The sequence below is a fragment of the Bos taurus genome, chromosome 5 (assembly GCF_002263795.3).
Source record: "Bos taurus isolate L1 Dominette 01449 registration number 42190680 breed Hereford chromosome 5, ARS-UCD2.0, whole genome shotgun sequence".
Classification (NCBI taxonomy): domain Eukaryota; kingdom Metazoa; phylum Chordata; class Mammalia; order Artiodactyla; family Bovidae; genus Bos; species Bos taurus.
In genome coordinates, this window is record NC_037332.1 from 42967183 (window position 1) to 42993292 (window position 26110).

A 26110-nucleotide genomic window follows, 5' to 3' on the forward strand; every position below is an offset into this window, starting at 1 on the left:
TGTTGTCCCCCTTCTCCTCCTTCCTTCAATCTGGGAAAAGATTGGCTGTTTGCATCAGGTAGCCAAAGTACTGGAGCTTCAGCTTCAGCATCAGTCCTTCCAAAGAATATTCAGGATTGATTTCCTTTACGATTGACTGGTTTGATACCCTTGCAGTCCAAGTGACTCTCAAGTGTCTTCTCCAACACCACAGTTCAAAAGCATCAATTCTTCCACGCTCAGCCTTCTTTATAGTCCAACTCACATTCATACACGACTGCTGGAAAAACCATAGTTTTGACTATACTGATCTTTGTCAGCAAAGTAATGTATCTACTTTTTAATATGCTGTCTAGGTTTGTCACAGCTTTTATTCCAAGAAGCAAGCATCTTTTAATTTCATGGCTGCAGTCACCATCTGTAGTGATTTTGAAGCCCAAGAAAATAAAGTCTCTCACTGTTTCCATTGTTTCCCCATCTATTTGCCATGAAGTGATGGGACTAGATGCCATGATCTTAGTTCTTTGAATGCTGAGTTTTAAACCAGCTTTTACACTCTCCTGTTTTACCTTCATTAAGAGGCTCTTCAGTTCCTCTTCACTTTCTGTCATAAGGGCGGTGTCATCTGCATATCTGAGGTTATTGATATTTCTCCCAGCAGTCTTGATTCCAGCTTGTGCTTCATCCAGCCTGGCATTTCACATGAAGTACTCTGCATATTAAGTTAAATAAGCAGGGTGACAATATACAGCCTTGACATACTCCTTTCCCAATATGCAACCAGTTCATTGTCCCGTGTCCAGTTCTAACTGTTGCTTCTTGACCTGCATACAGGTTTCACAGGAGGCAGGTAACGTTGTCTGGTATTCCCATCTCCTCAAGAATTTTACACAGTTTGTTGTGATCCACATAGTCAAAGGCTTTAGCGAAATCAATGAAGCAGAAGTAGATGTTTTTCTGGAATTCTCTTGCTTTTTCTATGAGCCAGTAGATGTTGGCAATTTGATCTCTGGTTCCTCTGCCTTTTCTAAATCCAGCTTGAACATCTAGATGTTCATGGTTCACATATTGTTGAAGCCTAGCTTGGAGAATTTTGAGCATTACTTTGTTGGCATGTGAAATGAGTGCAATTGTGTGATAGTTTGAACATTCTTTGGCATTGCTCTTTTTGGGGATTGGAATGAAAACTGACCTTTTCCAGTCCTGTGGCCACTTATGAGTTTTCCAAGTTTACTGACATTGAGTGCAGCACTTCCACAGCATCATCTTTTAGGATTTGAAATATCTCAGCTGGAATTCCATCACCTCCACTAGCTTTGTTCATAGTGATGATTCCTAAGGCCCACTTGACTTTGCACTACAAGATGTTTGGCTCTAGATGAGTGATCACACCATCATGGTTATCTGAGTCATTAAGATCTTTTTTGTATAGTTCTGTGTATTCTTGCTACCTCTTTTGAGTCTGTCTCATTTTTCTATTCAACTCTCATTCTCAATTGATAATCATTTTTGAGCACTCTTGTGTGCCAGGCACTGAGCTCACTTCTGGACTAGGACAGCAGACAAGACTTACATGGGTCCCTGACTTCATAGGGGTCTTCCTTACCAAAGAGGGAGAAGGGGCAGGATGGCAGATTTTACAGGAAGATGATTCTGGAATGCCTTCAATCCTCTGAAGGAAATATGCAGTACATTGTGATGGAGAGTGACTCAGCAAGACTAGACTTAGAGACCACTTTATACAGAGAAGGCTTCCAGCTGAGACCTCAAGGTGGGAGGAACCATGGGAAGAGCTCATTCTAGACACTCAATAGGATTTCTCAGTTTGTCTTCTGAGGGAATGAAAAAGAGCAGCAGGAACTTCCTGGTGGTCCGGTGGTTAGCAATCTGCCTGCCCGTGCAGAAGACATAGGTTCGATCCCTGGTCTGGGAAGATTCCACATGCCATGGGGCAACTAAACCCATGCACCACAACTGCTGAAGCCCACACACCCTAGAGACAGTGCCCTGCAATAAGAGAAGTTGCCGCCATGCCATGAGAAGCTCAAGCACTGCAGAGAAAGTGCATGTGTAGTGACAAAGACCCAGCATAGCCCAAAATAAATAAATAAATAAATAAATAATTTTTAAAAAATAGCAGCAGATGAGCCATAAGTAGAATTGCCTAGGTGTTACTGTTTTCAGGGCCATCTGCCTATGCACATGTTCCCTGATCTGCCCATTAATATTTAAAGTTCCTCCAAAAAGGAACAACAGTCTTCACTCTCCAAGGAATCATGAAACTTACATACCCATGGGACAGGTACCAGTCTGACTAACTTACGCTGTGGTAGAAATGACTGTCAACACTTCTTTTCCTAATTGAGGTTCCGTCAGGATAGGTTTTTGGGAAGAAAGAACTGAGAGCCTAAAAGAGGATGGAGAGGAAGTAAAGTGGCCCAAAGAAGGGTATTATGGGATGGTGGCCATGAGTAAGATGAGCCAGACGGGAAGAGGCAGGAACCTTTCATGAATACTTTCAGGGTCTTTGGTAAGCTAAGTTATAAACTATTTGACCTGTCTTAATTAATCATTTCTGAAAATTTAACTTATGTTTATCAGAGGACATGTAGCAAGCATATATTAATAGAAGTCATCTCCTATTGTGCTTTTTTTAATTTGATTTTAATTTGTGCCAGGTCTCTAGACCACATGCTCTTAAACTCAGGTGACCTGAAATAGAAGCAAGATCTGACTCTACAATAGGTGCTGCTCATCATTACACCCAGCATAGCTCCTGTGTTCATCTGTGGGGCCAGATGCTTTTGTTTCCATCTGTTTTGTTTTCAGTAAAGGTTTTCCCTCTGTTTCAGTCCCAGCCACTGTGAGTAACCTAAAAGGATCCAATCAGAACATGACAGACAGCCTCTGGTTCAGCTGGAGTCCAGCCCCTGGGGACTTTGACTTTTATGAACTGATTCTCTATAACCCCAATGGCACAAAGAAGGAAAACTGGAAAGACAAGGACCTGACACAGTGGCGTTTTCATGGCCTCGTTCCTGGAAGGAAGTACACTCTATGTGTGATAACTCACAGTGGAGATCTCAGCAACAAGGCCACGGGGGAGAGCAGAACAGGTAAGAAGCTCAGTTACCAGTGGCCAAGCACTGGCAGGAAATAGCTTCCACAGGCATGTTTTAATTGTGATCTTATTAACAAGAAATAAAATCAGTGATGTGCTTTGTGCTCACCCCTGAACTTGAGAAGGGTCTATGGGAGAGTGAATAAAGGAGATAGACTTTGGGTAAAAAACAGCTGGGTAGTTGACATAGCTCCTCCACTTACCTATGTGAAACTGGGCAGGTCACTGAGCACCTCTAAGCCTCAGCTTTCTTATCTGTAAAATGGGGATGGTCATATATATCATCATTAAATTACTATGAGCAATGGTTTTTTTTGCTTTGTTTTGTTTTTTGGCTGTGCTAGGTCTTTGTTGCTGCACTCAGGCTTTCTCTAGTTGTGGTATGAAGGCTTCTCAGCTTCTCATTGCGGGGGCTTCTCTTGTTGTAGAGCACTGACTCTAGGGCCCACTGGCCTCAGGGCTTAGTTGCTTCTCAGCATGTGGAATCTCTGCTGACCAGCGACCGAACCTGTGTCCGCCTGCATTGGCAGGTGGATTCTTAATAACTGGGGAAGTCCAGCAGAGCTTTCTAAATATTTCTTGGGCACACACAGATAACATTATATCTGTGTGCCACCCTGGAGTCAATGAACAAGGCTGTCTCAATTGGATGTAATTGTTAACTCCAACCTTCACTTTCACTTTCACACTTATAAACCATTCAGGGCACACTCATGCTCCATAGCACCCTGGTTAAAAAAAAACAAAAAACAAAAACTGATTATAAAAATTAAACAAAATGTACATAAAATATTTGAGGACAGTATCTTACACATAGTAAAGACTATAAATGGAAGCTTTTATTATTATGGTATCATATTACCTCTTCCTACAAAGTACATTAGAAGTATGTCTAATGTCACTCAGCTATCTTATTTGTGTATGGTGCAGAAATAATTGCATGATTTTTTCACTTTCTCGTACATATAGCTCCAAGTCCTCCCAGTCTTATGTCATTTGCTGATGTTACAAACACATCATTGGCCATCACATGGAAAGGGCCACCAGACTGGACAGACTATGATGACTTTGAGCTGCAGTGGTTCCCCAGAGATGCCATCACAGTCTTCAACCCCTACAGCAACAGAAAATCAGAAGGACGCATCGTGCATGGTCTTCGTCCAGGGAGATCTTATCAATTTAGTGTCAAGACCGTCAGTGGTGATTCCTGGAAAACCTACAGCAAACCAATTTTTGGATCTGTGAGGACAAGTATGACATGTTTTGCTACTCTTGGTTCTCAGATGAAATGGGGAGGAAGTATGTGTTCCAGCATCTTATTGCATTGGGGCTTGGTTTAAATCCACATTTTTACCTAGAATTGGTTAGATTTGAATTCAGACAGAAGTTCTACATAGATTTATTCATTTATTCAGCTTTAACAAGAATAAATCATCTCTACCTTCATGGAGCTTACAACTCAGTGGGAGGTACTATCATTAAAAAGACATTTTGGGTGTGATGAAGCATTTGGCCCTGGAAAAGCACATAGCAAAGACATCTAACCCAATACAAGGGAACTTCCTAGAAGGAGAAGCATCCAAATCAAAACTTAAGGAAAGAATAAGACTTGCAGGTGGAGATGACGAAAGAAGTAAAGAATATTCCAGGTAGAGAGAACAGAGATTCAAAAACCAGGCAGGAGACAGAAATAGAAAGGAGTTCAGTTGACCAGAAGATAAAAGGTGAGGATTAGGAAAATCAGGTCATGAAATGTCTTGTGAGTCATGGTAATGACTTTGAACCTCAATCCATTGGAGCCACTGAAGGCTTTTTGGCTGAGATATAATAGATTTGCATTTTATAAAAGTCACTGTGGGGGTGGTACAAAGAATGGATTGAAAGGGGCAAACTAGAAGCAGAGGGACTGGTTACAGCATAATGCTGTAAATTCTAAGGATGAAAATACCTCAGTGATAAAATATATATCAGTTTCTTCCCCAAGGCATTTTGAGATAAGTACCACAAATAAAGAAACAGAAGTTTTTGGTATAGGAATCTCAATCCAAATATTTATTGCTCAATGATACCCAGTAAATGTAGATTCAGAGATCAGGCCAGAGAGTTATTGGTTATTGATAAAATACAAAGCTGAAAATTAGAAATTTAAGCCAGTAGCTATTTTGTTAATTCAACAAACATTAATGCTACAGTAGTTTTAACTTGTGTTTTATATTTTATCCAAAGAGTAGTTTGGGATCAGATAACTGCATGTTGAGAGAAACATGTGAAAAAGAACTAAAACTTTACATTTATAGCAAGATCAGGAGGAGTTTTCAGTGGCTTACTGTCGGCTGTGGAATTGAATCCCAGGTGTTCAGACTAAGAACTCCAGTTGAGGCTGGTCTGGAGAGTTATATCCGGTCCTAGATGCTAGAATGTAAGAGAGGGATTTACCAAATGGGGCTTCCTCAAGAGGAGAGCAGCCAACACCAAGAGGGACTTGATAATGAGTTTTAGGGAGAATGGCAGAGTGAACTTTGAGGATTGCATTAGTTAGAATCAGGTTTGGCTGTGGGTAACAGAAAACCCAAGATAACAGAGGATTAAACAAAACAGACGTTGAGAATTCTCATGTAAAATCTTTCCAGTGCCCCATTTCTTACAAAAACATTCCAGCCATGATAAAAACACTGTGCATGGCTCCACCAGCCATGCCTCCTAACCCCACCCTTGATGCCCGGGTTCATGCTTGTCTCTGCCTAAAATGCCTCTTTCCCAGTATCTTGGTGAAGTGTCATCTCTACCAGAAAGGCTTTGCTGAGTCCTGCCCAGCACTAATGCCAGCAACAGGAAGTTGTCTCTTACCCCACAGAGCATCCTCTTCCTCATCTCATTTCTACCTTGTATTATGTTTAGGACTCATCTCACTTTCCGAGAGGTTACAGCTAATATCTTTTTCATTTCTATACTGTTCACAGACACAGAAGGGCACTTTGTATGCAGTAGATACTCATTTCTTAGTGAATTGGAGACCTGACCTGAGTCTTGGTAGACAAGCAGGATTTAGAGGAAGAGATCGAATTGAAACAAATTTCCATATACTTCCATACTTGGTGTAAATTATCAGAATGATGGATTAGGCTGGATGTTTTAAAAGACTTTCTCCAAAGCTGAAAGAGAGATGTCTTTAGATCTCAACTGTGACTTGGTTTGAAGGGAGTTCAAAGTTGTTTGCCTCAAAGGCCAATTCTTCCTCTATTCTGAAAAATTCTCGGTTTGATTGTTTTTTCCTTAAATCATCCTCATCTGACCTGCTGTGACTCAGCTCACATTTGTAGACTTTGATTGTTGTTGCTCAGTCACTAAGTTGTGTCCAACTCTTTGTGATCCCACGGCCTGCAGCACGCTAAGACCCTCTGTCCTTCATTATCTCTCAGAGTTTGCTCAGACTCACATCCTTTGAGTCAGTGATGCTGTCTAACCATCTCATCCTCTGCTGCTTCCTTCTCTTGCCTTCAACATTTCCCAACATCAGGGTCTTTTCCAGTGAGTCAGCTCTTTGCATCAGGTGGCCAAAGTATTGGAGCTTCAGCATCAGTGAATATTCAGGGTTGATTTCCTTTAGGATTGACTGGTTTGATCTCCTTGCTGTCCAAGGGACTCTCAAGAGTCTTCTCCAGCACCACAGTTCAAAAGCATCAATAAATAGGCCCTGATATGAAACAGGACTTCACTCAGTGGTACACCAATGCTGTGTGTTTATTGAGGACAAGAACTTCTGTAACAAATTAGGAGTCAGGGGAAGGTGGGCTGTCCTCCAAATCAGAGCAATGGGTGTGGCCATGGGAGTGCCAAGTTAGGTCTACACATAGTTCCCAGAAGATCTTATATAACAGGGTAGTCTTTGTTAATAACAGTTTGGTTATTAACCTGCACAGTTACATGACTGGTTTTCTTTCAGACTGAATCTTTCTTTATGGGTGTGTCACTCACAAGAACAGATAAAATCACCTGCCATTCAAGTCCCCACTGAGTCAGGCACTGTGTCAGGCAGAAGAAAGTGGATGACCATAAGCACAGGGCCGTGAAACAGGGGCGTGGAAGAGTCTGGTGTATGCGGGGAAGCACAGGGGTTTCAGTGCCTGGAGTACGGCATGTGAGTGGAGAAGGGCAGGCAAAAGTGGAAGAGAGGGACAGAAGCCAGACATAGAAGGTAGCAAGGCAGCAATGCCATTTCTTACTGTCCTTATTGTAAGAACTAACATCTGGACTTCCCTGGTGGTCCAGTGGTTGGGAGTCCACCTGCCAACACAGGGCACATGGGTTTGATCCCTGATCTGGGAAGACCCCACACAAGGTGGAGCAGCTAAGCCTGTGCACTGTAACTGCTGACCCAGTGTGAGAGAAGCCACCGCAATGAGAAGCCTGTGCAGCACAACTAAAAAGTAGCCCTCACTTGCTTCAAGGAGAGAAAGCCCGTGTGCAGCAAAGAAAACCCAGTGCAGCCCAAAATAAAAGATATTCTTAAAAAAGAACTAGAATTTATTGAGCAATTACCATGCAAGCCCCTGTGCTAGGTGTCTGTGCACATTTGAACTCATTGAGTCATTCCAGCAAGCACATGAAGTGTTTGTTCTTTAGTTGCTAAGCCACATCTGACTCTTTTGCAACCCTACGGCCTGTAGCCCACCAGGTTCCTCCATCCATGGGATTTCCCAAGTAAGAATATTAGAGTGGTTGCCATTTCCTTCTCCAGAGAATCTTCCTGACTCAGGCATTGAACTCGCATGTCCTGCATTGGCAAGCAGATTCTTTACCACTGAGCCATGGTGGAAGCTCAACCACATGAAGTAGATAGTCTTAACTTCCCCACTTTACAGATGAGCCACAGAAATGTTAAATCACTTGCCCAGGATTGCATCGCTGATAAACAGAATTTGAATTCAGGCAGATCGAGCTGCACTATTAACCTCTAGGCTACTCTGCCCCACCTTCTGTCTGACTCCTGCCTTCTATCTGATGCTTGGTTTCAGTGTCCCTGTTTACATTTCTGTTTGCAATCACACTGGCACCTGGTGGTTTTTTCTAAAGGGACAGCATTTTAACTTTCAGTGTTTCTCAAAGTGAGGAGGCCTAGTAGGCAGAAATTGCCTTGGAGACCTATGAAAAGCAGTTCACATGAAGATCGAGAGTTATTTATTTAGATCTCTGAGCTAGCTGGAGTCAAAGGAACTAAAAACGTGTCTCCCAGAGTTGTGAAGTGTCTCTCCCTCTCTTTTATTTAGAGCCAGACAAGATACAGAACCTGCATTGCCGGCCTCAGAACTCTACAGCCATTGCCTGTTCTTGGATCCCTCCCGATTCTGACTTTGATGGGTACAGCATTGAGTGCCGGAAAATGGACACTCAAGAAGTTGAGTTCTCCAGAAAGCTGGAGAAAGAAAAATCTCTGCTTAACATCATGATGTTAGTGCCTCATAAGAGGTACCTGGTGTCTATCAAGGTGCAGTCGGCCGGCATGACCAGCGAGGTGGTTGAAGACAGCACCATCACCATGATAGACCGTAAGTGTCCCTGGAGGTGTGTGCCTTCCTCTGCGCTCCCATCACCCTTGTTCACATGTGTATGGCTCATTTCCACATTAGCGAGTCCTGCTGTCACTTGAAGAGGACTAAAAGGCTCTGAGAAGTATAAACATTTCTCTGTGTAAAGCATCCTGGCAGTAAACAAGTTAAATGGTCTTAAAGAACCTGAATGAATTAGTGTTTAAATACATCTCTTTGCCTGATGTAGAAAGAGCCATAATAGAGCTTTTAAGGAATTTGATGCTAAAACTTCAGGAAATCCTGCTGAGGAGCTAGCTGCCTCTTTCATTATGTTTAATGTGCTACCGGCAAGTCACTTCCTCTGCCTGCTTCCCTTCAGGAGAGGAGGAGGTTTTCTTGATTCCAAGCATTAGAGACACACACACACACACACACACACACACACACACACAACACACGTGCAGCCTGATGTAGGTGAGTGAAGACCTTCATCTCACTAATATTTTATATTCAAAAGCATAATTGTGACCCTTCTTGGTTCCTTTCCCATCCTTCTTCCAGGCCCCCCTCCTCCACCTCCACATATTCGTGTGAATAAAAAGGATGTACTAATTAGCAAATCTTCCATCAACTTTACTTTCAACTGCAGCTGGTTCAGCGACACCAATGGAGCTGTGAAATACTTCACAGTGGTGGTGAGAGAGGCTGATGGTAAGTGATCATGAATTAACTCCAAAACACAGGATTACTTTCTCCAAAGTCAGCTGTGGGAGCTCCTTCTGTGACAAGTTTTTAAAAGAAGAAAACTTAATTTTTATATCATTTCACTGTATCTCTGCTGGATGCAGCGAGATGTAACAAGAAAAAGAAAACCTACTGGAAGCCTATTATTTGCAGGATTTAATTATTAAATGGGTAATAATAGCAACTATATCAACAATCACAATAACCATCATTTACTTGTTGCTGTTGCAGGCACTGTTGGAAATGCATTGCGTTTGCTGACTCATTCAGTCTTTACTACTCATTTAGTCCCATTCAGCTCCATTATTCTGCCATTAAGCAGCAACGTGCTTTGTCTGTCTTCCCCACTCCCTGTCTCAAATCCCTCTACCAATCATATACTCCCAAGCCACTCACCAATTCACAAAAATGCTCAAATGCTTGAAAGAGGGAAAAACTGAGCATGAAAAGCATCCCTCCTTTCTGTACTGAATTTTCAATATGTTTCATTATCGAGTCTACTAAATTATTCAGTGTTACCTAACTCTTATGTAACAGGCAAATTCTAGGTGATTCTTATAATAACATTCCATTCAACCAAGTAAGAGCTCTAGTGCTTATGACATCAGCATCTATCAGATCATCCTCAGAAGTTTGTATCTGGGGACACACATTTCCATATGTGTTTTTGCCACTGAGGTCCTGTGTGTTATTTCTCCACAACAGATGTTTGTGTCTGGAATGATATTAATATATCCTGCATGTCATATATTTTTCATAATTGTTTAAGATGCTGCACTGGAGTTTCTCAAGCTTCCCTGACTATTTTAACTCATTGGTGGGCAATGGGAAGGTTTAAACCTGCCATGACAAATGTTGGAGCTAAATGGTATTTTTAGTCTCGCTAGGTACTTTTAGGGCTTCTCAGTTGGCACTAGTGGTAAAGAACTTACCTGCCAATACAGGAAATGTAAGAGACATGGGTTCAGTCCCTGGGTTGGGAAGATCCCCTGGAGGAGGGCATGGCAACCCACTCCAGTCTAGAGAATCCCATGAACAGAGGATCTGGGCAGGCTACAGTCCATAGGGTTGCAGCGAGTCAGACACGACTAAAGTGATTCAGCACATGTGTACTTTTGTATTTTATTTAATTGTACTAAAGCCGGTTATGCATAATTAATTCAATAATTTCAAGGGTCAGTGTTGCATCCCAGATTTCCTCACACATAGTAGTTGGAGATAAGTAGGTGAACTGTGAAGAGATTTTAAATTTAAGTAGGCTGCAATGAAGATAGTGTTTTGCTACCTAAATATTTCAGCAGCCAAAAAAAAAAAAACACCCCCAAATTTAGCCTTGTGTTCTCCAGCCAGGTGGGTTTCAATGACTGATGTCCATGGAGATGGGCTGTGCTCCCCTGGTGATCTAAGATAACAAACCGGCTCACATTAATGTCATTTATAGCATATATACTCTCCTTCAAGGCAACCTTCCTTTTAACTACATCCAACAAGATGATATTTCCAAGAGCCACTCATTTTGAGCAAATTTTATCAAACAAGAATCCAGGACGCAAAGAACCCCCACCATATCACTCCTTAGAGTTCACTGTACATGGTATCCAATCTCTATAATAGTTTTCTTCCTAATTATGCTTTCCTCTGGCCAACATCAAAGTGAGTTTGCCCTGCCAAAACACACAGCAGCTGGGTGGACAGGAGATGAGTTCTGGGAAGTGTTCTGCACAAGGGCCCAGAATTGAGCCAGGATTAAATTGTACTCAAGATAACAGAGCAGGACAAGGAGTAGTTCAGACTGGGCGTGGCGCAGGAAGCATGCATGTAAGGCAACTGCTCTGGCCTCAGGCCTGATTTCTCTTATCTTTTCCCCGTTTCCCAGGTCACAGGGATTTCCTTATTCGCTCAGCTACAATGGTTATTGGCAAGTAGAGAGCTTGTTGAGTGGGTTGACTTTCACGATGGGGAGTACCCAACTTTCTGGAGTTGTGGCACGTGACCATCTGATGCATGAGCCCCCCTTTCATATATGCATATTTTATTTCCTAGAAAAATGATAATGTGCTGCTGCTCTTTAGTAGTTCAGTTGTATCTGACTGTTTTGTGACCCCATGGACTGTAGCCCACCAGGCTCCTCTGTCCATTGGATTTTTCAGGCAAGAATATTGGAGTAGGTTGCCATTTCCTCCTTCAGGGGGTCTTTCTGACCCAAGAATTGAACCTGTGTCTTCTGCATTGCAGTCATATTCTCTACCACTGAGCCACCCAGGAAGCCCCTGTGTTTGGCATATGCATATATAAAATGTTGTATATACACTATTTATGTTTAATTTTTTATTTATTTTAGAAAAAGTGAATTAGATTAATTTCCCTGGGAGAATTTCACAACACCCTTGAGGATCACAGAGTCTGCACTCCAGGAATGACTAGGGATAGTGGGTGGGGAAGGTAACCTCAGAAACTAGTTAGAAATCCCTGAAGTCACAAGTCAGTCCCTCACTGTGGGTGTTCTTCCTCCAGGCAATGATGAGCTGAAGCCAGAGCCACAGCACCCCCTGCCCTCCTACCTGGAATACAGGCACAACGCCTCCATTCGGGTGTATCAGACCGATTATTTTGCCAGCAAATGTGCCGAAAGTCCTGACAGCAACTCTAAGAGTTTCAACATTAAGCTTGGAGCAGAGATGGAGAGCCTGGGTGGAAAATGTGATCCTAATCAGCAAAAATTTTGTGACGGGCCGCTGAAGCCGCGCACGGCCTACAGGTTAGATGTATTACCATCATTTCACCAGTAGGGACGTGCTCCATCACCGGGCGCTCAGCTGTCGGGGCGTCTGATGCACATGAGTTCCTGTATATTAATAACCTACGTTACAAGAGTGCTCTGCATTTTACTGGCTAATTTATAAAGGTTGTATTCCTGCCTCCATTCACAGGGAATGGATAAAGAGGGCCTTTGGCCTTGTGCAAAAGCTCCATTCATTATGTGAAGAACTGAAGATTCTTAATAGGTTGTTCTTTCTCCTAAAACTTCTCTAGGATGAATCAGGTGATTTATTTACCATGTTAACACCTATGAAAATGTCCAAGTAGAAAGATTAAGTTTAGGGAGACTCAAGAAATATGAGATTTTTTTTTCCCACTTTTAGTGAGGACTGGAATTACACTTATTTATTTGCCTGCTAATAGGCATAACAAGATGGATATTCTTTTTGGTCCAGATAGAACTGTTGAAGGGAAAGGCCCCTTAATGAATGGAACCACCCTCTCCTCCCAGTAAGATGGCAGATGAAAAGGAGCAGCTAATTGGTTTGGCCTCAGGGAGTACTCCTGCAGCCAACAGGCCCTTCCAGCTGTAGGAACTAGCCGTGCCCTTCATGTACACCGTGTTCCCAGAAAGCAGAATAAGTATACACAGCATCCCAAACCTGGGTCCCCAAGAGATAGAGAACCTAGGCTGCCATCTTGGAAACAAGGCTGCAGGAATCCAGGATTAGTGCTTTTGCAGATGATATGCCTTCCATTAGGTGTCAGCAGACCTGGTGTCCAGCCAGATGGCAGCCAATCAGGTTCTCTATGGGCCAGTCTCCATTCTGGTTGGTCAGTGCCCGGTTCTTATTAACCCTTACAGGTTTTGAGTATTACCCCTGAACTCAGCAGACACCTTTCTGCCAGCTCCAAAAGGAGACAGTGACATGTGACATCATACCCGAGAGCATTCTTCACCCCTCCCTTGCATCAACACAGTCAAGCCGACATCTTCCCTAAAACCGATGGCTCCCTTTGGACAGGAATTCCGCACAGATGCCTCCACCCAGGACTCACCGCAAAAGTGCTACCGCGCCCCAAGGTTGGCACCTCCAGAGTGAACACACACAAGCTCACTAGCGATGTTTGCTTCAAGAAGAAGCTATATGAGCCTACCTGAAGAAGACGAGATCTCAGAGCAAAGAGAAATATAAAAGAGATCAGAAAGCCAAGATACTTTAGTTCTTATTAGATTCAAGAAATGCCTCAGCCCCTTGGTCAACTGGGCTCCGGGAAATTTGAGGAAATCTCTCGAAGGGCTCTTTTCTCTTTGTGAGTTGGAAAGCTGAGCTGTTTTTGTTTGTTTGCTTTTTGAGAGAGGAGAGAAGATGAGTGATTCCCACATTTAAGAAAGAGAAGAAGAAGCTAGAGAGAGTTCACGCATGGACCAGGGCCCCAGTTACCCAGCACACTCTTTCCTGTCCATCACAGCAGCCAAGGTCCTAGGAAGAGCCCCTGCACTCAGGTTCCAGTGTGGCCACTGCTTAGCTGTGTCACCTTGTAAACAGCATTTCAGTTCTCTGGTCCTCACTTTTCTCATCTGCAAAACATCACAGGACTATCCTGAGGAGTCATATAGATGACAGATCAGACCTAGTCATGTCCCTTCTAGATTAAGTTCCTTCAGTGGCTCCCATTCACTTCTAGGAGCAAGTGAAGATCGCAGAGTAGGGTACACAAAGCCCCAGGCTTCTTGCTCCCATCTGCCCACCAGCTTTGTCCCCCACCATTCGCTCCAAGTATTGATACACTCCACCCATTTACTACTCCTCCCTCCTCAGAGTTCCCTGAAATCTGACGTGTCTCTCTTATACCTCTGAGCCTTTACACATTCTTTTCACTCTATTTGGGAAGCTTTCCACTCTCTTGTCTGACTGATGAATTCCTTCATACACTTGAAAAGCCAGCTCAACCCACAACTAGCCCTGAGCTACCCCTGTTAACCCACACCTGGACAGTGGGGCCCTCAGCTCCACTTCCAGTGCACCCAGTCTCTGTGTCTGCATGCTAAGTCGCTTCAGTCATGTCTGACTCTGTGCAATCCCATGGATTATAGCCCGCCAGGCTCTTCTGTCCATGGGATTTTCCAGGCAAGAATACTGGAGTGGGTTGCCATGCCATCCTCCAGGGGATATTCCCAACCCAGGGATGGAACGCACATCTCTTGCGTCTCCTGCAATGGCAGGTGGCTCAGACGGTAAAGAAATCACCTGCAATGCAGGAAATTCCTAGATTCGATTCCTGGCTTAGAAAGATCCGCTGGAGAAGAGAATGGCAACCAACTCCAGTATTCTTGTCTGGAGAATCCCATGGACAGAGGAACCTAACAGGTTACAGTCCATGGGGTCGCAATGAGTTGGACACTACTGTGTGAGTAACACTTTTACCTTCTTCACTAGACTGCAAAAGCTCACAGACTAAATCATGGAGACAGACATGACATTGGTTACAAAATGATATGGGAAGTACCTGGCACAAAAGAGATGCCATTAAATGTTTATGAGCAAATAAGGGAATGAGCCAAGATGTTCTATGAAAAGTTAAACATTCTGATTATAGCTTAATCAACTCCTGCTGCATTAATGTGTTTTCTAGGATACGGCTTTTCTCTCTATATATTTAGTTCACTCCTGTGAAAAGCATACCAGGCAGATAATACCTGATATGAGCATGGAGAACCATATGCCAAGCAGCCACCTGTGTGGTAGCTGCTGAACCCAGGCTCCGTGCAGGCAGAATTATGCCTGTCTCACAATGATAATCACCATAGTGACCCTCAGTGCTATCAGGCATCTTTTTCCCAGGGAGACTAGGTAGACAGGAAGGAACACGGAAAAAGAAAAATTAGGATTGCCAAGAAATGGAAAATGCTAGGTTTAGCTGATATGCAAGTTTATTATACCAACAAATATTTAACGTCTTCCTGTTCATTGTTGGGTTCCTGTTATCCGGGTATATAATAGTGTTGTTCCATATGGGAAGAGAATGGGTAGATCATGATGGGCGAGAAACAGCGCAGAGGTTGGGGAAGTGCTGATCTGGCTTTGTTTTCTATTCTAAATAGAATAGCAATGTGACCACGATCAGATAATCTGCTTCCTGTTGACCTCATTTTCCTCAAACGAAGGAAATTGAACCACATGATCTATAGCTTTGTAGAATTCTGATTCTGGACATATTTAAAGTTGAAAAACTTACCATTACATATCAGTTCATTAAAATAATCTTATATGCATATAGAGAAGACCTGTCTATAAAATATAGCAAAAATGTTGAAGGACCTAAGAGGGCTGTAGGTAAATAAATGCTCTGAAGGTCCAAAAGTCTTCTTGAAGGAGGTATCATTTTGGCTGGCTACTGAAAAGTAGGGAAGGGTTTGCAAACGTGGATATAGGGGCAAAAGGAGATTCACAGTTCAGGAAACAGTCATAGTGCAGAGGCAGAAATACACAAATTGCTTAGAGAAGAACAAACCCAAATAATCCAGTTTCAAAGTGAGGGTCATATCAAGGGGTAGTAAGGAAGACAAAAATGAGAAGATAGGATGGGACAGGATTCCAGATGCGTGCTAAGTACTGGGCTGGGGAATGTGGTTGTGACATCCATTACTGGAAGGGTTCTAAGGGCAGAGTTCCTGTTGATAGCCTAATTTTAAGCCAAGCCTACAGTAACTGCAAGAGCTATAGTAAATGCAATGAGCTTTTGCATTATCTCCTTCCTGGGTTCCTAAAGGCCCTAATTCATCTGGACCCATTCTGTGTTTTGCATTTGCACCTTTGAATCTTAGAATTCCAGAGCAGAACCTGTCAAGGTTGTTACAGCCCCAGTGCTTTTATTTTCACAGATGAGAAAACTGAATCATAAAGAACTTTAGGAACCATTCATCTAATCAGCGATAGTGAGAACTAGACCTCAGACTCCCTGTTTCCCAGCCCAGGCCCTTTTACAGCCCTCCAACAGAAGTCACTGCTGTTAAACCACAATTAAGCCAAGAGAAAGAGATCTGGACTGCTGCTGCTGCTGCTGCTAAGTCGCTTCAGTCGTGTCCGACTCTGTGCAACCCCATAGATGGCAGCCCACCAGGCTCCGCCATCCCTGGGCTAGGAGTCAGAAAATCCTGAGTTTGGTTATCTTTCACCAGCTTTCTTTACGGTCTTGAGTGAGAAATGCAATCTTCCCAAGCTTCAGGTTCCAAATCCCTGAAGTAGTATCATAAGTTTCTGATACTGGAGAGGTTAGAGATGGTCAAATAGAATCATGTCTGTAAAAGTTCTTCACACTTACAAATCACCATACAAATAAAAGAAACTCTTTTCATTGGAGAGACTCTTTTCAACGTCCAAAGCTACGATACACTAGCAACGCCCACCAGCTCCTTCCCTTCCAAGTAGTACATGTTGACTGCTTGTTACTCTCTGGGGACATTGCATAATACCTCCACCAATAGTCTGTTATTCCTGGAAGTACCACTTTTGGCTTGGAAGGTGTCTTTTAGACGTGGAAATTATAGACGAGGTTGATCAATATAATCTTGATGATATTGAGGAGATTATACTTAGACCTAGACATGAGTTAGAAGGAGAGGGGAAAAGGTCAGAACAGTTTGTCCTGGCTGGCTAATGCTGGTAATAATAATGCTTCAGCATTATTACAGGATGTGCCCAGATACTTCTGGGTTAAGCAAATCTAGATTTCTTTTTTAAGGAAAAAAAAGAGACATTCATTCATTCTCATATGATTTAAATTAACCCTAGAAAAAGTTTCCCCCTATAAACCAATCCTGTTACTCTCAGTAAACCTACAGTCTGGAAAACTTCAGGTTAGAATGGGCTCAAGAGGTTGCTCAAGCCAATCTTTAACTTAGTGCCAGGCTGCTATCCTGCAGATCCCCTGAGAGCTGGTTCTCCAGTCTCTGCTTAAACCCCCTCAATGACTGGGAGCTCACTACCTATGTGGCAGCTCATACTCTAGATGTTAGAAAGTGATTTTTTGTTCCCATGCTGCCCTATGACTTCAGCCTACTAAGCTCAGTTCTGTATTCAAGAATGTAAACCTTGAGATGATAGGGATTATTCTTTGCAGTATATCTGGCTTCTGGACAGAGGAGGCTCAATAAATATCTGATGAATGATGCATGAAGGCACAAAGCCAGGGCCTTCTGATTTCATAATTCATACACTCTCCTACATGCATATCAAACAGATGACCACCCTGTTTCTCCTTGAAAACATTCTCCAGTCAGCCCTACTGTGGTCAGTCACTAATTTGTACTTAAACAAATTGGTTTTCTTTCCAGAATCAGCATTCGGGCTTTCACCCAGCTATTTGATGAGGACCTGAAGGAATTCACAAAACCGCTCTATTCAGACACATTTTTCTCTTTGCCTATCACCACTGAGTCAGGTAAGGCTAACCTTTTCATCCATCTGACATAGTCTGCCAACCACCACATCACCTACAAGGGCCTCTAGTAAGAGGCTAGACCTCAGACTCCCTGCTTCCCAACCCAGAAGAGATCGGGGGACTTGGCTGATGGTGGGAGGATCATTTATTTTTCCTTGGAATGTAATCTTTATAGGATCATGATTTGATGTAGATTAGAGAAATTGTACAACTTCTGTAGCAGAGTGGACTGAAAGGAGTTATCTTGTCAAGAAGGTAGAAAGAGGTACCAGATTTTTTTATCTATTAAAAATGGATTTTTTAAAAAAATAGTGGATGAAGAACATTCAGATCAAGAGTTGACACAGGCCAAAACAGAAGTGGGTATAAAAAGCTTTCAAGTTGTAAATGGGAATGTGTATATGAAATATATACATAGAAATGCATAGGAAAAAAAAAAGACTAGAAGGAACTTTTTTCCTTTTGTTTATTATATGTTGCTTTTACATGATAAAAAAAAATGTTAACTTGGCTTTACATAAATTTCTGAAAGAAACTTTTCTAAACTGTGTTGGAAGGAAAGTCTGAATAACGTTGTTTTTTAGTTGCTAAGTTGTATCCAACTCTTTTGTGATCTCATGGACAGTAGCCCACCAGGCTCATCTGTCCATGGAATTTCCCAGACAAGAATACTGGACTGGGTTGTCATTTCCTTCTCCAGGGGATCTTCCCGAACCAGGAATCGAACCTGTATCTCCTGCATTAGCAGGTGGATTCTTTACTAGGTAGCCACCAGGGAAGCCCCTGAATAATAATAGTAGCTAATATTGACTCTTTGTCCTCTCTGCGGAGCTGCAGTTTTAAGCATTGTGCTTAGAATAATTTATCTAATCCTCACTACGGCCTTTTGTGGTAGATACTATTACCATCCCCCATTTTAAAGGTGAGGATTTGAGATACCAAGAGTTTATGTAACTTGCCCAAGATAGCAGAGCTGGGTTCTAGCACTTTCTGCCTGACCTCTTAACTTCTGCACTGCACTGATTTGGAATAGTTCCAACATGCTGAGAATAGATTTATTTTTTAGCACATTGTTCTTTGGTACCATTATCTGTCCAGCCTTTCCCTGTACCCAGCCTTTCACAGTGCTTGGTCTCAGGAAGTTCTTCTTTAGAGCTAAAACAGTCTCTCATGCTGCATGACAAAAGATGACTCAGCTTCACAAACACTCCCATCTATTTATGCCAAATATAGGATAATCTCCCACTTTTCAGACCAAAAAGGAATCAGAACACAGTTAAGAAGATTTAGATGTGTTTGCTTACAAGTTAATGTTAAGTATGGGATTTGTAAACATTATTCTTCCCTATTTAAATTATTGTTATACAACAAAAATTGAACATAGTCCAGTAAAGAAACATAGTAAACATATATCCAAAAAAAGGAATATTAACCACTTTAAAAGAAAGATGATTATGTTGGTTTGTTAAATCTTGAAAATCAACATTGAATAAACAAATTCAAGTGCTTAAAGTGCACTTCAAAAATGAATTACTGCATAGAACTAAATGTAAGAGCTAAAATGATCCAGCTTTTAAAAGAAAACATAGGAGGAAGTTTTTGTGACCTTGAGTTAGGAAATGGTTTCTTAGCTATGACACCAAAAGCACAAGCAACCACAACAAAACAGATAAATGAGACCTAATTAAAATTAAAAACTCCTGAGCTTCAAAGGACACCATAAAGTGAAACAAGATAACCCACAGAATGGGAGAAACTATTAGCAAATCTTGTATCTGATAAAGGTTAAGTATCCAGAATATATAGAACACTCACCACTCAATAATAAAAAGACAAACAACACAATTTAAAAATGGACAAAGGGTCCAAATAGACATTTTGCCAAAAAAGATACACATAAGTCCAATAAGCTCATGGAAAGATGCTCATCATTAGACATTATCATAACTACAATAATATACCACTTCACACCCACTAGAATGACTATCGTCAAAAAGATAATAACAAGTGTTAGCAAGGATATGAAGAAATCTGAACCCTTATACATCGTTTGTAGAATGTAAAATGATGTAGTTTTTATGGAAAACATTTTGCAGTTTCTCAAAATGTTACACCTTGCTCAGCAATTCCACTCTTTAGTATATACCCATGAAAAATGAAAACAAAAACTTGTATATGGAGATTCATAGCAGCATTATTTAAAATAACCAAAAAAATAGAAATACTCCAAATGTCCATCAATGGCTGAATAGCTAAAAAAATATAGAATGTTATTCAGCATAAAAAGGAATGAAATACTGACACATGCCACAACATGGATGAACCTTGAAAACATGCTAAGTGAAAGAAGCCAATTACAAAAAAGCATATGTTTATTGCTCAATTTATACGAAATGTCCAGAAAAGGCAAATCTATGAAGACAAAGTAGGTTAGTGGTTGCCAGGGTCTAGAGAGAGGGAATGGAGAATGATTGCTAACGGGCATGGGGCTTCTCTTGGGGGTGATAAAAATGTTACAAAATTGAATGTAAAATAATTGAATTGTACAGTTTAAATTGGTGAATAGTATGGAATGTGAATTACATTTCAAAAAACTGTTTTTAAAATGGGCTACCTTCTTATAAACTCCTAGTGACAATATCAGATCATTTAATAAACCTGGAATTTCATTAAAATAATTGAGCAATTCACTGGATTTGCTAATGTCCCAGATGCTGTGTAACAAATGAAATAGCATATTAACCTTGATGGCAAACTCCTGGCCTTTACCTCAAATGCCCCAAGCTGTGCATACAAGCGCAAATGAAGTCCCAATTAATGTATAAGCTGAACATCATTAATTTCAAAAGTATAATGACCAACCCACCATTACGTAGTAGTAGCTCATGTTTCATCTTTTCAGCTGTATACTCCTAAGCTTTAGATAGTAAAAGCCTTGGGCTTCCCTGGTGGCTCAGTGGTAAAGAATCTATCTGACAATGCAGGAGACGCGGGTTTGATCCCTGGGTCAGAAAGATACCATGGAGACAACCCACTCCAGTATTCTTGCCTGGGAAATTGCATGGACAGAGGAGCCTGATGGGTTACAGTCCACGGGAAGTTGGATACAACTTAGTGACTAAATGACAGTAAATGCCTTACTGTGGGCATCATTTGAATTCTTCTATAATAACATCACTAGGGAGACGGGTTCCCCCAGCTGTCTTATTGGTTTTTTAACACTAATTTTCCCACCTGGGTTTCTTGTTGCCCTCTGGATCATTGTAGAGCCTCTGTTTGGAGTTATTGAAGGTGTGAGTGCTGGTCTGTTCTTAATTGGCATGCTCGTTGCTGTTGTTGCCTTATTCATCTGCAGACGGAAAGTCAGGTGAGTACCAAGTTCCCTTTGGTAATTGGATTCAGAATTTTAAAGATGCAACTGAAAATGCTCTTTCTCCTAAAAAGTAAGAAGGGAGAAATCATTTAATTTCTCCAGGTTAAGTCACTTTGTTTCTTAAGAAAAACAAGAAGTGAAGTGAAGTGAAGTTGCTCAGTCGTGTCCGACTCTTTGCGACCCCATGGGCTGTAGCCTACAACGCTCCTCCGTCCATGGGATTATCCAGGCAAGAGTACTGGAGTGGGTTGCCATTTCCTTCTCCAGAGGATCTTCCCAACCCAGGGATCAAACCTGGGTCTCCCGCATTATAGACAGATGCCTTACCATCTGAGCCACCAGGGAAGTCCAAGAAAAACAAGAGTCAAACCCTAAAACCATGACTCACTTTTTTGCATACCATTGCTGAATCTTATCCTTACCAAAGGAATGAGGGGCCATCTGTATCCTCATTTGAATGTGAAATGGCTCCTTTGGCACGGGGTGGGGGTGGGGGGTGGGGGGGAATGTGTATGTGTTCAGTCACCTTGTGAAGACAGAGATGTCTATGAATTATGTTTCCAAATGCTTTTCTGAACTATTCTGAAAAGTATGGGTGCCATCTCAGTTTTGTGGTTCCTATCCGCCATGCTAAGCTAAGAAGGGAGCAAAAAGAACTAAACATATGTGGCCCCAGTGCCAAGCCCTCTTTCCTTAGGGAATTTCTTCTCTTTGGCACATTGTCCTCTCTTTTGCAGTCATGTCTTGCATCTAAGGTTTACTGTGTGTGTGTGTGTGTGTGTGTGTGTGTGTCTTTTTTTTTTTTTTTTAAGGAAAGCTTTATTGAGAGTGTGGGAAGTGATTATGACCTGTAGCCAAAAACAGAAGACACATCTTCAGCTATTGCAAAGATCTGTTTCTGAGTGGGGAAAATCTGTTTCTTTATGTTCTTCCTTTCTGTTCCCTCCCTCAAAGGGATGTTGGCTGAGTGTAAAATATACATGTACTGAAAAATCCATATTTGTACAAACATGCACACCCTTACCATAAGTGGAAAAATCTGGGCTTCCCTGATGGCTCAGTGGGTAAAGAATCCACTTGGAAGGCAGGAGATGCAGGAGACTTGGGTTCAATCCCTGGGTTGGGAAGATCCCCTGGATAAGGGGATGGCAATCCACTCCAGTATTCTCACCTGAAAAATTCCATGGACAGAGGAGCCTGGCAGGCTACAGTCCACAGGGTTGCAAAGAGTTGGACACAACTAAGCGACTAAGCAAGCCCAGCCTTACCATAGACGGAGAAATCTGTTTAAATTATTTCATAATTAAATTATCAGTCTTCTCCCTTGTGTTTCAGCCATGGTCGAGAAAGGCCCTCTGCCCGTCTGAGCATTCGTCGGGATCGACCACTGTCAGTCCACTTGAACTTGGGCCAAAAAGGGTGAGCACATTTTCCTTCACTTTATTTATTGAAAGAAGAGTTGATTGTCTTACATGAAATTTGCTAACAAGATCTTTCTACTTTTGGCTTCTCTTCACAGTAACCGGAAAACTTCTTGGTAAGAAAGAGCTCATTAATTACTATATTGTCTGATTTTGAAATATAACTGGGGCTGGGTAAGGCATTTTCCCTGTTCTTCAGTAATTTTCTTCTCTTTCTGTTGTGTTTTTAACCATAGCCCAATAAAAGTAAATCAGTTTGAAGGGCACTTCATGAAGCTGCAGGCTGACTCCAACTATCTTCTATCCAAGGAATATGAGGTACAACTCAGATGCAATGATGTTTTAGCGTCCCTGGTTCTTAGCAGAATTTCCCTTCAGCCCTCACTATGGAATCACATCCCAGTTGGGCTCAGGAGTTAGAATGGCACTTAGGGTCTCACTGAGTGTTCTTTCATGCCCGAATCCATTCCCTGCACAATATACCACCTAGTCTCAGAAGCCAGTTTGATCTCCAGAATAACCAACAAAGTGCTACCCAGATCGGGTGGTAAGAAAGAATTAACAGACTTCAAATGCAAACTGATGCTGTCAGTTAGTTAACCTGGCCTTTTGCTTGCTTGGGAGATAATGTGGTTGGGTAAAAAGTGCCCAGGCTTTGGATTCAGTTCCCAGCTTTGCAACCTGTGTGACCCGAGGCAAATGAATTATCCTGTCTGAGCCTCCTCTGTAAAATGGAGATGAGACTACCTCCTCCAGGGCTGTTGTGGGGATGACAGCCGATGCCCCTGGTCGAATAGGAGACATTCCACAAATGCAGCTAGTGTAACATATTGTTATGTTATTATGTATCTCAAGGACTGTCCAGTTTGCCATATTCTGTTTCACATTATTCACATGCAAACTTATTTTTGACCTAACAGGATTTAAAAGACGTGGGTCGAAACCAATCATGTGACATTGCACTCTTGCCAGAGAACAGAGGGAAAAATCGCTACAACAATATATTGCCCTGTAAGTTGTGTGTTGAAATCTGTAATACCGCCTTCCTCTCGCCATTTCTTTCCTTTTCTGTGATTAAAAATGGGGCTAAAGCAACTTGGTATAGCTAGATATGGAAGACCTGAGGTTCTAAATGTCTTTAAAAACAAATGACTTGGACGTTACTGTACTTCTTTCCAGAGGGTAACCAGCTGAAATTCTGGCTGGGAGAGAGAGACCTCTCATGCTGTTGACATTTCATCACGTGGTCCTGATGCTTCTTCTTGGAGGGTTAAGAGCTGTAACAGGGTTAACAGTAAGGGTCAACCTGGGTTTACTTAAAGTCTCTAGTTAGCAATTATTTCATATATAAAGATATATATTACATATATTATTCTTATTATCCTTACCCAATTGGGTGAAGCAATTGAAGGTAGCTTTTCTGAACTGCATTCGTTACAACAATGAAAAGGAGCTGGCCACTCCATCAGACAAATGTTGTTAGTGTTACAGAGGGAAGCACAGATGGACTTAGAAGAGCATTTGGCTCGTTTGCTTGGATGTTTCTGGGCTACTTGTGCAACTCTGTGTGAGCTTCACCTGCAAAATGGAGCTGAGACTGTCTCCCATGTGGGGTTGTGGTGGGGGTCAGAGCTAGCACACGTCAAATGCAAAGCATTCTGTAAACAGTAGAAAAATCACCCCATGGCTCACTGATACATCTTTCTCAATAAACTTCCTTCCAGATGATTCCTCTCGAGTGAAGCTGTCCAACGTGGACGATGACCCGTGCTCTGACTACATCAATGCCAGCTACATCCCTGTAAGTGAACCCGGGGCCATAGCAATTGGGATGAGGCTTTGACAGGCGGTTATGCTGGAAACACCTCTTCTCCAACACTCCCACTGTTCTCAGGTCTGGAAACATGGACATTTTAGAAGAAACAAAAAAAAAAGGCCATGTCTGATTGCCATAAAATGCAGGCTGTCCTAGTCAATCGCTGCTAAGGCCCAGCTTTCACAATGGCTATAGTCCTGTAGGATAATGGGCCCAGGAGGCATTTTCAAAGGTCATTTCCTCTCTGCAGCCCTTAGTCAAGATTAGAGCTCCCTAAGGAAGCTGAATCTCCACAGCTGAGGCGGCCTAGCTAGGGAAGCCAATTCAAAGTTATTTGGATTTCTGAAAACCACAGACACAACTCAAAGGTTGTGTCACACCTCTGGGCTCAGATTCTGGCTAGCAATTCACCAGCTTCCTACAGCACCTCCAGTGGAAAAGCTCCTGTGGCAGCCTCTAGCCTCTTGCTACTCAGAGAGGGATCCTCAGACCAGCAGCAGGGGGTCATGAGGCAGCTTGTTAGAGATTCAGAATGTCAGGTTCCACCCAGTCCTGCTGAATCAGAAGCTGCATTTTTTTTTCTTCTGGCATGTGGGAACTTAGTTCCCCAACCAGAGATCAAACCCACTCCTCCTGCAGTGGAATGCAGAATCTTAACCACTGGGCTGCCAGAGAAGCCCCAATCAGAAGCTGGATTTTAACAAGACCTGTAGATGATGTGGGTAGACCCGTTTGAATCCCATCTGTGCCCTTTGCTGACTCTGGGATCTTGGGCAAGTTCTGTCAATCCTTTGGACCTTCATTTCCTTTTCCAAAAAATATAAGGATAATATTTACCTTAAATAATCCTCCATTCACTCCACAAACACTATATGTGTGGATGCTAAGTCACTTCACTCGTGTCAGACTCTATGCGACCCTATGGGCTGTAGCTCAGCAGGCTCCTCTGTCCATGGATTCTCCAGGCAAGAATACTGGAGTGGCTTGCCATGGCTTCCTGTGACTCCTGCATTGCAGGTAGATTCTTCACTGCTGAGCCACCGGGGAAGCCCTAAACACTATATAATGAAGTGCTAACTGTAAGTTGGACATTGTGCTTTGTACAGAGAGAGGGTCCGATGGAGTCCTGACCCCCTGGGAACTCTCAGCAGAGTTGGGACATCAGAAAATGACAAGGTGATGCCCTTGACAGGATAGAGCGGTTCTTCACCAACATTAATGCACACCTGCATCATCTGCAGGTCTTGTTAAAATCCAGCTTCTGATTGGGGCTTCTCTGGCAGCCCAGTGGTTAAGATTCTGCATTCCACTGCAGGAGGAGTGGGTTTGATCTCTGGTTGGGGAACTAAGTTCCCACATGCCAGAAGAAAAAAAAATGCAGCTTCTGATTCAGCAGGACTGGGTGGAACCTGACATTCTGAATCTCTAACAAGCTGCCTCATGACCCCCTGCTGCTGGTCTGAGGATCCCTCTCTGAGTAGCAAGAGGCTAGAGGTTGCCACAGGAGCTTCTGGGAAAACATTCTCCAGCAGAGATGAAGATAAAGGAAAGTTCAGCAGAGCAGGCAACATGCTGAGACTTGGAGGATAAAGAAGGATTCGCCAGAAGAGAGGCTGTGTTTGGGTCGGCGGGGTGGGGGTGGGGGTAGCAGAGGTGACAGAGCAGAGGCCCGGAAGAATGACAAGAGGAGAAGGAGCTTCAGCTGGGATCTGCAAGTAATACTGTAGTGTTGCTAGAACGCAGAATATGTGGGCGAAAATATCCTAGCTCATAGAGCTATGGTTACGATTCAGTAAGATGTGTGAAAATCCTGACCCACAGCTTGTTATGGGTTTCCCTTGTAGCTCAGTTGGTAAAGAATCTGCCTTCGAGGCAGGAGACCTGGGTTCGATTCCTGTGTTGGGAAGATCCTCTGGAGAAGGA

The 26110-nt window shown here is 42.5% G+C and overlaps 1 protein-coding gene and 1 long non-coding RNA gene across 4 annotated transcripts in view; one reads left to right on the forward strand and one right to left on the reverse strand.

Annotated features, from left to right (window-relative positions):
- PTPRB (protein tyrosine phosphatase receptor type B) overlaps positions 1 to 26110 on the forward strand; it is a 130533-nt gene that overhangs the window by 81809 nt on the left and 22614 nt on the right. For 2 of the 3 annotated variants that reach the window (NM_001205297.1, XM_005206432.5), the window contains 12 exon segments: positions 2832 to 3095; positions 4070 to 4351; positions 8368 to 8646; positions 9190 to 9339; positions 11887 to 12130; positions 17471 to 17577; positions 20845 to 20944; positions 22286 to 22369; positions 22470 to 22487; positions 22608 to 22689; positions 23292 to 23382; positions 24096 to 24172. In NM_001205297.1, the coding sequence (NP_001192226.1) occupies positions 2832 to 3095; positions 4070 to 4351; positions 8368 to 8646; positions 9190 to 9339; positions 11887 to 12130; positions 17471 to 17577; positions 20845 to 20944; positions 22286 to 22369; positions 22470 to 22487; positions 22608 to 22689; positions 23292 to 23382; positions 24096 to 24172 (1778 nt within the window). 3 annotated transcript variants of the gene reach the window in all.
- LOC132345281 (uncharacterized) lies at positions 9246 to 9932 on the reverse strand. The gene is made up of 2 exons (XR_009494512.1): positions 9769 to 9932; positions 9246 to 9407 (listed from the first exon to the last, which is right to left on the reverse strand). It is a non-coding gene; the product is annotated as an uncharacterized lncRNA (long non-coding RNA).